At 38.5% G+C, this 14,409-nt stretch overlaps 1 protein-coding gene across 1 annotated transcript; it reads left to right on the top strand.

Moving 5' to 3' along the window:
• Positions 1-5,611: 5,611 nt before the first annotated feature.
• Positions 5,612-7,217, top strand: LOC103832599 (protein YLS3). The gene is made up of 3 exons (XM_009108643.3): positions 5,612-6,036; positions 6,608-6,718; positions 6,928-7,217. The coding sequence occupies exons 1-3, from the start codon at positions 5,697-5,699 to the stop codon at positions 7,068-7,070; spliced, it is 594 nt and encodes a 197-aa protein (XP_009106891.1). The 5' UTR covers positions 5,612-5,696; the 3' UTR covers positions 7,071-7,217.
• The last annotated feature ends 7,192 nt before the right edge of the window (positions 7,218-14,409 follow it).

The raw sequence follows: 14,409 nt of genomic DNA, 5'->3' as shown, positions 1-14,409 counted from the left end.
CAGGTGGTCGTGGTCGTGGGCGTCTCAACTCTGCTACTGCAGCTGCCGGCAATGCATCTACTTCTACTCAAGATCAGATTGCTACACTGATCAGTTTACTTCAGACTCAAACCAATCAGCTGTCAACTGATCGACTCTCTGGTAAGACAAAACTTACAGATGTTATTTTAGACACCGGCGCCTCTCATCATATGACCGGTGATCTATCTCTTCTTCATGATAGCATAGACATTACTCCGTCTGCTGTTACTTTCCCTGATGGCTCAGCATCTAGGGTTACTAAGATCGGCAAATTGCGGTTGAACAAAGATCACTCGTTGATTAATGTTCTATATGTGCCGAATTTTACATGCACTTTGATATCAATATCAAAGCTTCTTAAACAGACGGGATGTATTGCTATTTTTACTGACACACTATGTGTTTTGCAGGACCGTTTTACGAGGACCCTGATTGGAGCAGGTGAAGAGCGAGAGGGGGTTTACTACTTCAAAGGGGTCACAGTTGCGAAGGCTAATCAGACTGGAAAAGAGAAGATATCTCCTACAGTTTTATGGCACAGACGACTTGGACACCCTTCCTACAAGATGCTTTCTTCTTTACCTATGTTTTCTGATTTTCGTGTGGATTTGGATACACCTGCGTGTGACATTTGTTTCAAAGCCAAACAAACTCGTTCTGTTTTTCGAGATAGTTTTAATAAAGCTTCGGCACCTTTTGAGTTAATTCACTGCGATATTTGGGGTCCTTATCGTACCTTATCTTCTTGTGGTGCTGCATACTTCCTGACTATAGTTGATGATTACTCCAGAGCAGTGTGGACCTATCTTATGCTCGAAAAATCTGAAGTTCAAAGTCTCTTAAAGAACTTCTGTACAATGAGTGAGAAGCAGTTTGATAAACCTGTCAAGTGCGTTCGTTCTGATAATGGTACCGAATTCATGGTGCTGTCTTCTTACTTTCGGCAACAAGGAATACAACATCAAACCTCCTGTGTTGACACACCTCAACAGAACGGCCGTGTGGAACGTAAACATCGCCATATATTGAACGTGGCTCGATCTCTCTTATTCCAGGCTAAACTACCAGTTTCCTTTTGGGGTGAGAGCATCCTCACTGCGTCCCACCTGATAAATCGTACACCTACACCACTATTACACGGGAAAACTCCATACGAGCTTCTTCATGGAGTATCTCCTTCGTTTGATTCTCTAAGAACCTTTGGGTGCTTGTGCTATGCTCACCGTCGACCGCGTGATAGAGATAAGTTCGGAGATCGCAGTCGGAAATGCCTGTTTATGGGTTACCCCTATGGCAAGAAAGCTTGGAAATTATTTGATATAGAGAAGAATGAATTCTTTTCAAGTCGCGACGTGGTGTTTCTAGAAGATCAGTTCCCTGGAACACACGATACACAATATGTGACACCTCCGGTGTTTCAACCCGATGTTGCCATTGATGACTGGATACTACCGACTTCCTCACCATCTCCTGTGACAACTCTACCTATTTCACTACCTTCCACACCTACTCCTGATACTCAACCATCATCTCCTACTACACCATCTACCACTCCCTCTCCAACTCCTACTACTTCATCTCCGTCCCCACCAGCTTTACCTGTACCTTCAGCCATTGAGCAACCTGATATTCTATCTCCAGGACTTCCTCAACTACTTGGTCGTGGTCATAGATCACACAAACCTTCTGTGTTACTAAAGGACTACGTCGTCAATGCCACTACACTTCAAGAACCCCCTCCTCTCGCTCCGCTTTCATCTGCTCCGGGTGCCTCTATTACGGTCTCAGGTACGACACCCTATCCCATCTCTGCTTACCTTTCACGGGCAAATTTTTCCGCAGGGCATAAGGCGTTTGTTGCAGCTCTGACTTCAAACGTTGAACCTCGCAATTATAAGGAAGCTTGTCTCGATGATGAATGGAATGATTCAATGGGTGATGAGTACACAGCGCTTGAAAAGCAACACACTTGGGACGTCACCTCTCTTCCTCCGGGCAAGAAGGCAATTGCGTGTCAATGGGTTTATAAAAACAAGTATCTATCAAATGGTAAAATCTTTCGACGCAAGTCTCGCGTGGTCGCTTGTGGTAACAGACAACGAGAAGGTCTAGACTACACTGACACTTTTGCGCCTGTTGCTAAGCCAACCACAGTGCGCCTCTTGCTTGAAATTGCTGCTGCTAAGAATTGGGAAATCCATCAAATGGATGTTCACAATGCTTTCTTGCACGGAGATCTGAAAGAGGAGGTTTATATGAAGTTCCCTCCTGGTTTCGAACATCCTGACCCTACAAAGGTCTGCCGCCTACGAAAGTCTATTTACGGTCTTAAGCAGTTTCCCCGTTGCTGGTTTGCTAAGCTCCGTACCGCTTTGCAGAACTATGGCTTCAAGCAAAGCAGAGCCGACTATTCACACTTCTCGCTGATCAAGGGAAACATAAGTCTACACATCTTGATTTATGTGGACGACTTCATTATCTCTGGCAACGACCTTTCTACCATACAAAAATTCAAGAATTATTTGAGTAAGTGCTTTCACATGAAAGATATGGGCAAACTCAAGTATTTTCTCGGCATTGAAGTTGCTCGCAACGCTGACGGCATCTTTATTTCTCAGCGCAAGTATGCGTTAGACATCATCTCTGAGACTGGCTTACTGGGCACCAAACCGTGTTCCACACCCATAGAGCTTAATCATAAACTCGCTCTGGCTGTTTCTCCCAACTTTGCTGATCCAGAGGCTTATCGTCGTCTAGTAGGATGCTTGATCTATCTCACTTTTACCCGTCCGGAGCTCTGCTATGCTGTTCATATTCTTACTCAATTCATGCAGTGTCCCTTACAAGTTCATTGGGACGCAGCCTTGCGAACGGTGCGCTATCTCAAAGGCTCTCCTGACCAAGGCATCTTACTCCGCGCTGACTCTGATCTCTCTATTCGAGCTTACTGTGACTCGGACTGGAATGCGTGTCCCTTGACACGTCGATCTCTAAGCGCCTACATTGTTCTACTTGGGTCTTCTCCCATATCTTGGAAAACTAAGAAACAAAAAATGGTCTCCTTGTCTTCAGCTGAGGCTGAGTATCGATCCATGGCAGCTGCCTTGAAAGAGCTCAAATGGATCAAGCAACTACTTACTGCCTTTGGAATATCTCATGATCACCCAATGCAACTCTTCTGTGACAGCAAAGCAGCCATCTATATTGCTGCAAACCCGGTCTTCCATGAACGTACTAAACATATTGAGTCTGATTGCCATTTTGTTCGTGATGCTGTGGAGGACAAGTTGATCACTACAGAACACATAAGAACTACCGAGCAACCTGCAGATATTCTAACCAAAGCTCTACCGGCTACTACATTTTCATATCTACTGTCCAAGCTGGAGATTCAAGATCTTTCACCTCCAACTTGAGGGAGGGTATAGAGATAATGATATAATTTATAGAGATAATGATAGCGTATATGTTGTAGTTATCTAAATACGTAGTCCTCTCTTGTATATATACTTGTATACCATCATCAATATACACACACAGTTTATACGTTATTTCATATGAGTTTCAAATATTATTTTATGAGTTTCATATAATATTACAAGCCATATTTTTGGATAATCGGAGATTCTCTCCCATGTTTTGATAATCCAAGAGATGTAACCATTTTCTCTCGTATATTGAAGGTGAGATTCACCGAAATAAGTTAATTCTTCTATCCGCGCAACTATTCGCAATAACTAATTTAAAATTTTGAAAGGTTTATAGTGGAAAAAATACAAAATATTTTATATGATTATCGTCGGACGGTAACAGTCCCTCAAAAGAAAGGTTGGTTTTTATCTTACGTTAATTTTTCATCAAATATACCATTTACTTACGTTAATACCATAACCGAGCACTATCCATGTGAATCTAATCATAGATATCTCAACTAATTTTTCAAGCTCTTTATCATTTTATAGTCATATAGTATAGGGAAACATGTACATATATCTTACCTCAATTATTATGAGGACTTTAGGAAGAAAGTTACATACTGGCCGAAAATAGAAACTGAGCTAGGAGTCAAGATCCCTACAAAACGAAGTTTTAGTTCAGTCGGTAAAAACATCGTTTCGTTTTACAAATACGCATGCAAGAATGAATAACACAAGGTTAGAAAGAAAAGAACTAAATTTTGAGATCTGTCACGTATGTTATCAGTGCCTTATTCAAAAAATTAAAAATTATAGGCTTAATATCCGTAAACTAACACAAAGAAGAAAGAAAAAGAATATCAGCAACTTGAAAACATACTAATCAAAATACTCATCGTAATAAGTATCATTTTAGATTTTTTATATTGTTTCAAAATAAGTATCATTCTACAATTTCAATATAATTTTGTTAATTATATATTTAAGAGGGATATATTAATCTACTATACAATTTTCTTAATCTTCATAAAATATGTTGACACTTATAATGAAACGGATGGAGTATATTAGAGCTAGGAAAGGACAATAATTGGAGTTGTTTGAAATTCATAACCACATGCATGCAAATTGCAGAGTTCCTAGGGCTTGACTACCATTAATGACTCTCATAAATTGTAGGCTTGTCATTTCGCCATCTAACTTTAAAAATTATGATTGGATTATTCAAATAGAATAATATGATTGAAATTATGAATAGTGGTAATAGAAGAAGTTATACAACTATTGTATAGCAATTACTTCTTCTATATACTAATTGAATAGTGATTGGATTATTCAAATAGAATAATATGATTGAGGATCCAAAATCACTATTCAAATACTATATATGTAGAAGAATTTTTTTTGCCAAAGTATATAGAAGAAGTTATACAACTTTTGTATAGCAATTTTCTTATTAAAACTTCAATCGCTCTATGTTTTAGGTGTATTTGATATTCGGAAACATACCAAGTTATATAGTTAATGCGTGAAACATCTAAGGGTTGTATATATGAATATGACATTTGATGTAGTTGTTGCCTTGTTTGTCCATTTTTGAAAAATTACATACATCCTCAAATAGTCAGTTAACGTAGATGAAGAGATTCTATGCCATCATATAATTAATCTTTTTGCATGTATATTGACCCACATGTACTGTGGATTAACAACTTTAGAAATTCACATTATTTCATAAGAATAACTATCACGGTAAAATATTTGTTCCCCTTGAAAATATCACAATACTGGAATATATTTTTTTGGCTGGAAATAAATTGTGTCACTGAAGCCAAACTAACTAACAAACAAAATACTAACTATTTTTTTTAGAAAAAAAAATTCCGCTTTCTTGATATAATTAAGTTTCAATTGATGATGTTTTTTTTATTAGTTATCTCCCCAATGAATTAGTTGATTCTTTTGAAAAGTTGTCGTAAGCCATAATTAATCAACACTCCTACAATATACTAGTAGTATATAATATTACACGTTTAAAAATTATTTATCTTGACACAACTATAAATGTGAAAATGTAATAAATTCTCATCACCCAACCAATACATTGACACTTAGATAGTATGTATGTGTATATATATATATATATATATATACACACGATCACACCATTCTATCTAGCTAAAAAGTGACGACCAATCAACAGATACATATATCTATATATAGAGAAAGAGAGATCATAAAAGATCACAACATCGAACCATGGAGAAATCAACTAGAACCCTAATGATCATAACCATCGTGATAACCTCCATGTTGGTAGGGTTTGGAAGCTCAGATCTGGATCAAGACAGAGAAGAGTGTACGGACCAGTTGATAGCACTCTCACCATGTCTCCCATACGTGGGAGGAAACGCAAAGGCTCCAACAAAAGATTGTTGTGGTGGTTTTGATCAGGTTATAACAAAGAGTGAGAAGTGTGTTTGCATATTGGTCAAAGACAAAGATGATCCTAATCTTGGCCTCAAGTTTAACGCAACACTAGCTGCTCATATTCCCACCCTTTGTCATATTACAGCTCCTAACATCACCAAGTGTATTTGTAAGTCTCATTCTCTTCTTTTTTGTTTTTTTTTTAAATTTGATTTTGGAGATCATGTACGTATACTAAGCAGGTGATTCCTAGTACAATGGACAGTCTTATTTCAGTTATTAGTTATTTGAAGTATTCTTCGTTTTAGTTTAGTTGTTTTCTTTTTGGGGAATGTTCCTTTCTCATACTAAACTGCGAGTTTTTTTATTCTTCTTTCCCTTATTAGTTTAGTTGTTATACCATATGGAAATGAAAGTAGTTCTAGTATCTACAGCTTTTTTTTTATCAAAAAAATAAAAATAATAATATATATATATATATATAAGCCGTAGATACTAGAACTTTTAGTCTGTTTTAATTATTAGTCTTTATTTTGGAGATCACATACAATTATTAATGTATGATTTTATAATATTTTAGATTGTTAAATAGTACTGTATTATTATTATTTCTTCAGTTGTTATTATACGGTATGGAACGACAATTGATGGTATTTAATGATATAGATTTGCTTCTTTGTTTACTGAATCACGAATTTTTATTTATTTTAAACTTGTTTGCATTTGATTTTATGGGAAAGCGCTTCTGCATTTATCTCCAAACTCGACACTGGCTAAAGAGTTTGAGAGCTTAGGAAGGATTGAATATGAAGGAAAGACCAACTCCACATCTCCTTCACATAATGTTAAAGGTAACTAAAATCAATTAAATTTGCTCAAGTAATTAGTCCATCTCTTTTAAGTTAATCTAATCAACATTACTATCTAATTAAGCACACCATTGAGCTAATCCCATGATCAATAATTCAATACATATGAATCAATAAAGATGGTGTGCTTAATTACTGCTTATCAAATTTACTGACTCTGTAAATGTTTTTCTTTGTGTATGTATATAAAGATGGGACTGGAGGAGGAAAAGCTGAACAAGTGAAGAGTACTGGAGAGAAGAAGAGTTGGTTGGCTGTTGAGCTTTTAATATTTGCTCTCTTCTCTCATCTTCTCTTCATTATCCCTTCTTTCACGTCTTCCTCCTTTATTTAATGTTACGTTCTTCTGCTTTAATTTATGTTAAATAGTTACATCTAAATTTATATATGCATGTGCATGCATATGATTTATGCATGTAAGTGAGTGCAAACTTGTAATGGGTATTGAGATTTTAATAACGAAAGCGTAGCTTTTAATCTTGTTGTTACTTGCTCTTGTGTACGCTAGTGCTTTTTTGTTTCCACAAAAGTGCATTCTTGTATGAGACATAACAAATGTAGTAAGTTAAGATCATTTAGTAAATCGTAATGTTGTTAGTAAGGTGTTGTCAAAAACACAAGGTGTTAGTATGCTATTTTTTGTTTATAAATCATAGCTTTTAAAATAACGTTAGCATGAATCACTTAGCCTAATCTAGTTTTCTCATGTAAATATAGAAAAAAAAACGAATGATCACTAAAACTACGGTTCAGTGTCAGTGACAAGGCCCAGACCCGTCCCACCATAACCAACAAGCTTCACCAGCAGCCCGTGGGCTTGAAGAAACTAAAGTAAATATTATGAACAATAATATCTTAATGCAACTAAGAAAATAGAGTAAAACAAAAAAACATCAAAAATTATGTTCAAACAAATCCAAAGAGGAAAAAGTGTTTCACCTCCCACATAGCAATCCATAATCTATATTCTCTAAAATAAAGATTCAAAAATATGTAAAACAACAGCTTAGAACAAAGTATGTATTGAAGAAAAAATAAAGTATGTATATTGAAGTATTTTTCACCATATTCACTCTTCAAAATTCACATTAATTGATTGAAGAAAAAATTGCATCTGCTCCATGATAAAAATTAGCATCCTTTTATATATAAATGTTCACAAGTTTTGTTAGTGTTGGTACGGTTTGGTTCTGTCCGGTCTGGTATTACTTGAGGAGTAAGCTTCGCTGGAGTCGAGATAAGGTCGTATAAGAGTTGTTAGAGAATATAGAATATACGTAGATGTTGATAACTAAGGATCTATTGTGAAGATCTCTTTGTCTTGTATATATTCTCATTGTGAGTACTGAATACAACAACACGTTCTCAATACTTTCTTCCTAAGTTTACATGGTATCAGAGCAGTGCTAGATCCAGTAGAAGAAATTGTTGAGAAAAAAATATCATGTCAAAAGATCTTGCAGTTGCAAGCGTCAGTGGTGGGAGCAGTATGTCCTCACCTTACTTTCTGTCACATTCAGATAATCCTGGTGTCTCCATCTCTCCAGTCTCGTTGACAGGAGAGAACTATGCCGAGTGGTCGTCGGAGCTGGAGAACGCGCTGCATGCCAAGCGTAAAACAGGATTCATCGATGGATCTCTGACTATGCCGAGTGAGTCGGAGAAGCCGGCAGAAGCTGAGCAGTGGAAGACTGTAAATTCAATGATTGTGGGTTGGATAAGGGCTTCCATCTCGCCCACGATCCGTTCAACCGTGACGTTCACGCCTGATGCGTACAAGATGTGGGATGATCTGAAGAGGAAATTCTCCGTCGGGAATGCGGTTCGAGTACATCAACTGAGGGCAGAGTTAGCGGCTTGTAGACAATACGGTTCCAGTGTTATGGAATACTTTGGTCGCTTGGTGCTCAAGTGGGAGGAGCTTCTCAGATACAAACCAATCCCACAATGTACTTGCGGGGCCTCAGAGAAGTTCGTTGCAGAGTATGAAGAGGAGAAAGTGCACACGTTCCTAATGGGACTAGATGATGCTCGTTTTGGTAACGTGTGTACGAACATCATTGGCATGGAGCCCTTACCAGATCTCAACTCTGTTTATCAGCGAGTGATAAGGGAAGAGAGACGTCTGGTGTCGTCCAGAGTTGAACCTAAACAAGACGCAGTCGGGTTCATGGCGAAATCAGACGGAGGTGCTGGCGACAGTGCGTCTATGAGTGGTTTGATTGCAGCAGTGGCTCGCAGTCGTGGTAGCTCGTTGGTATGTTCTCATTGTAGAAGGTCTGGACACGACAAGAAGGATTGCTGGCAGATTGTCGGGTTCCCGGAGTGGTGGACAGAACGCAGTCAGAACAGCGAGCGTGGTGGACGCAACAGAGGAAGAGGGCGAGGCCGTGGTCAGGCAAAGGCTAATGCAGCTCAAGCAACGAGCAGCGCTGGTGTTCCTGGACTCACCAACGAACAGTGGGCCTCTCTAACTTCTCTTCTTGAGCAGCAAAAGAGCTCACCGATTCCTGACAAGTTGAATGGTAAGCAGCAGACCGGTGAGGTGATCCTCGACACCGGGGCATCTCACCATATGACTGGTGATCTCTCTCTGCTTACTGAAACTGTTAATATTGTGAACTGCCCTGTGAGCTTCGCAGATGGTAGTCAAGTTCTCGCGTCAAAGAGTGGTTCTCTTAGGCTCTCAGACAAGATTACGTTGATGAATGTTATGTTTGTGCCTAATCTGAATTGCACACTGTTATCGGTTGCTAAGTTGCTTAAGCAAACCGGATGTCTTGCTGTCTTTACTGACACTCTGTGTGTGTTGCAGGACCGTTTTACGAGGACCCTGATTGGAGCCGGTGAAGAACGGGATGGCGTTTATGTTTATCGAGATGTTACTATGGCACGAGAACACAGAATCAAAGCCGCTGAGGACAAGACGCTGTGGCATCGGAGATTAGGACATCCTGCATTTGGTGTTTTAGGAAATTTGCCTTTTGTTTCTGGTGTTTTAGACAATAAAGAAAAGTTTGGTGGTTGTGACATTTGTTTTAAATCAAAACAAACTCGCGGGGTGTTTTCCGAGAGTTTTAATAAAGCTTCAGTGCCATTTGAGTTAATACATGTTGATCTATGGGGTCCCTATCGCAAACAATCTTCCTGCGGTGCAGTGTACTTCCTTACAATCGTCGATGACTTCTCGAGGGCTGTGTGGATACATCTACTACTTGAGAAGACTGAGGTCAAGACGATTTTGCCAAATTTCTGCGCACTGGTTCAAAGACAGTTTGGTCGCTCAGTGCAGACAGTGAGGAGCGACAATGGTACTGAATTTGTCTGCTTGTCTAAGTACTTCGCGAGCAATGGCATTATCCATCAGACGTCGTGTGTTGCCACTCCACAGCAGAATGGTCGAGTTGAGAGGAAGCATCGACACATTCTCAATGTCGCGAGATCGTTAATGTTTCAAGCGAGTCTCCCCATCAAGTTCTGGGGCGAATGTATTCTTGCTGCAGCTCACGTCATTAACAGAACACCTTCCAGCTTACTACATGGGAAGACACCTTATGAGTGCTTGTACAGCAAGGCACCAAACTATGATGACATCAAGGTGTTCGGTTGCTTGTGCTTCGCGCACAAGATGTCTAGAGATAAAGATAAGTTCAAGGAAAGAAGTCGGAGGTGCATCATGGTTGGATATCCATACAGGAAGCGAGGTTGGAGGCTCTATGATCTGGAGAGCCACGAGTTCTTTGTGTCTCGTGACGTCGTGTTCCAAGAGGACACATTCCCATACCTTGATGAACACGATGAACCACTTGGAAGCGACGAGCTACCTATCTTCTATGATCAGGGAGTGTTACATGAAGAACCACTGGTCGTAGAATCAAGGGGGAGTGTTAGTGATGCAGTGGTCGAACCGTCTGAGACATCTGGAGTATTGACGGTGGGAGAAAGAGTAGCAGAACTGGGTACTGAGACAGAGAAAGTAGTACCTGCAGTTCCTATAGCTGAAATCGGAGTTACAGAACCTGTTCAAGAGGAACAGTTGCTGGGGAGAGGACATCGCGTGTCACAACCTTCGGTGAAACTCAAGGACTATGTGACATACAACGCACAATGCCTCGTCGATAAACATAACGCCACTCCAATCTCACCTGCAACAACTCCATCAAGGTCCTCCGACTCGGTTCAAGGTAAAACGTCCTATCCACTCTCCGCATATGTTACTGATGCTATGTTTTCACAGAAACATCAAGTGTTCCTCGCAGTCATCACAGAGGGAACAGAACCGAAAAGTTTTAAAGAAGCTATGTTGGATCCCAACTTCAAATAAGCCATGTCAGTAGAAGTAACAGCACTTGAAGAACAAGGAACTTGGGATGTGATGAAGCTTCCTAGAGAAAAGAAGGCGCTAGCATGTATGTGGATTTATAAATACAAATACAACGCCGACGGAACTATAGAGAGACCAAAGGCGCGTTTGGTGGTGTGTGGAAACAGACAGGTAGAGGGAGAAGACTACGACGAGACGTTTGCCCCGGTAGCAAAGTTAACTATGGTGCGAACCTTGTTGGAAGTGGCTGCGGCTAAGAACTGGGAAGTGCACCAGATGGATGTACATAACGCGTTCCTCCACGGGGATTTGAAAGAAGAAGTGTACATGCAGATGCCTCCTGGATTTCAAGCGACCACACCAGGAAAAGTGTGCAGGCTAAGGAAATCTCTCTATGGTCTGAAGCAGGCGCCGAGATGTTGGTTCGCAAAGTTGACGACGGCATTAAAGAAGTTTGGGTTTAAGCAATCCTACTCTGACTACTCATTGTTTACATATATCAAAGGAGACAACTCGCTGCGAGTGCTCATCTATGTTGATGACTTGATCTTGACTGGAAATGATTCAACGATGATGAGCAAGTTCAAGGTGTACCTGAATGAGTGTTTCAAGATGAAGGATTTAGGAAGAGCTAAGTATTTTCTGGGAATTGAAATCGCAAGGGGACCTGAAGGAATGTTTTTGTCTCAGAGGAAGTATGCCTTAGACATTGTTGCAGAAGCAGGGATGCTCGGATGTAAACCAGTTTCGACTCCTATGGAACAGAACCATAAGTTACTGTCAGATAAGGGGGCGTTCTACACGAATCCTGCACGGTTTAGACGATTTGTGGGAAAGCTTGTGTACCTTTCCATTACGAGACCTGAGCTCAGTTATGCTATCCATGTGCTCTCGCAGGTCATGCACAAACCAAGAGAAGCACATTGGGATGCAGTGGTACGAGTGATGAGATACTTAAAGGGATGCCCCGGACAAGGAATTATGCTGAACGCTGCGAGTGATCTTCGTCTTCGTATATTCTGCGACGCGGACTGGGCTGCTTGCCCCAATACGAGGCGATCATTGTCTTCCTTCATCACTCTGCTCGGGAACTCTCCAATCTCCTGGAAAACTAAGAAGCAGGACACAGTCTCTCATTCATCTGCTGAAGCAGAATACAGATCGATGGCTGCTGCGTTGCGAGAGCTCAAATGGTTGAAAAGACTATTGAACGACATGGGAGTGCAACATAAGTGGCCAATGGAGATGTTCTGTGACAGCAAATCAGCCTTGTATATTGCAAACAACCCTGTGTTTCATGAACGTACGAAACATATAGAGTCTGATTGCCATAGTGTTCGAGATGCAATACAGGATCGACTGATTGTGACCAGGCATGTGCGCACTACAGAGCAGCTAGCAGACATCATGACAAAGGCCTTGGGAGGTCCTGTGTTTAACTACTTGCTATCCAAGTTAGGTGTACGTAATCTCCATTCACCTACTTGAGGGGGAGTGTTAGTGTTGGTACGGTTTGGTTCTGTCCGGTCTGGTATTACTTGAGGAGTAAGCTTCGCTGGAGTCGAGATAAGGTCGTATAAGAGTTGTTAGAGAATATAGAATATACGTAGATGTTGATAACTAAGGATCTATTGTGAAGATCTCTTTGTCTTGTATATATTCTCATTGTGAGTACTGAATACAACAACACGTTCTCAATACTTTCTTCCTAAGTTTACAAGTTTCAAATCTAATAAACAATTGTAACTGAAAAATAATATCCAAAGTTTTTTTTTAATGACTGCTATATTGATTCAAAACATGGACAAAATTGATGAAAGGTCGTCATTAAGAAATTATAAGTTATTGTGATAATAAGAGAGAAGAAGATCACAAGATATAAGAATTTTCTATGGTAGTAATAATTATTTTTAGAAAAAAGTATCCAATTACTCACAAAAACTGGTTTCTAATGGATCATTCTTCTGGTGTCCAAACTATTCTTTATTGAAAATCAAAATGTCACTAGCAGTAACATTTTTTTAAAGAAAATGGCCAAAATATCATATATCATTAACAAATCCATGCCAAAAAAAAAACATAAACCAAACTTTACAAAAACTAATAATGGTTAAACTATATCTGATTAAACCGCCAACTCCAAAAAACTTTCACACATTTATGAAAACATTTATATATGAAATTGCTTAGAATAGATTGTTCTTGTATGCTTTGAAAATAAAACTAATTTATAATGGATCATTTCTAGTGTCCAAACTATTATTTATGCAAAATTAAAATATCACTAGCAATTAACTTTTTAATGCAAAAAGGCCAAAATATATACCATTAACTAAACCATATAAAAACATAAAAGCAAACTTCACAAAAACTAATAATGGTTAAACTATCAATATTATTAAAACTGAAGGGCCTTTTTTGAGATCCCCTTGGAGTTTTGAAATATTTACAAATCTCTGCCATTGAAATATTTTTAGTCTATGATTTTTTTTACATATATTCACTACTCCTTTTAATTCAACAGGAACTATTTTTGATCTTTTTCCTTTCATTTTACTCAATTAATATATCTATTTATCTACACCAAAACTATACGACGTTAACAAATTCAACAACTCTAGAATACATATCAAACTCCTTCCTTCGATCGTAGCCATCAAAAAAGATTAAATACACCTTTTTTGTTAACTTTATATGTTCAGAAAATTGTATATTGAAATTTAATTCATCATGTTCCATCAGCACTGACACTTGAACATTTAAATTTCTGTGTTCTCCTCACGAACTTTGGATTCTGCAGGTTTCAAAATTAAAACTTACAACTTTGGATTCAGCAGGTTTCAAAATTAAAACTTACATTATTCAATACAAATGTTTTATCTATTAATATGTAATTCAATGTTTTAATTACAATCATTAACTTCAACCATACATTTGTATTGCAATCGATAATAAACTTCAAGTATATATAACATTCGTGTTCATAGATTTGGAAGCTTCAATTTTTAGATGTACAGTATGAAGCTACAAACGAACCCCTAAACCCCAAATAATTATTTGTTTATTTTATTAATTAAATTATTAATTTTTACAAAATGTCAGTCATATGTAGGGATAACTATTGGGTTTAAATGCCGGTATATTAAAAAAATGAATAACAAATCCCCAAATTTTGAGAATTAAACGGGATTAACAGCTGTGCAATATATTGTAGTTGCAAATAACCAGATCAATAACCAAAAAAGGCGCAACATTTTAAACCAAACCTATATCGAAAATACTAAACTATAGATATCCAACCAATCGTTATAGTTCCATATCTTGAACATATCAATATTGTAGATGCTAA

This window comes from Brassica rapa, chromosome A08 (genome assembly GCF_000309985.2).
Source record: "Brassica rapa cultivar Chiifu-401-42 chromosome A08, CAAS_Brap_v3.01, whole genome shotgun sequence".
Lineage (NCBI taxonomy): Eukaryota > Viridiplantae > Streptophyta > Magnoliopsida > Brassicales > Brassicaceae > Brassica > Brassica rapa.
This window is presented reverse-complemented; position numbering and strand designations above follow the sequence as displayed.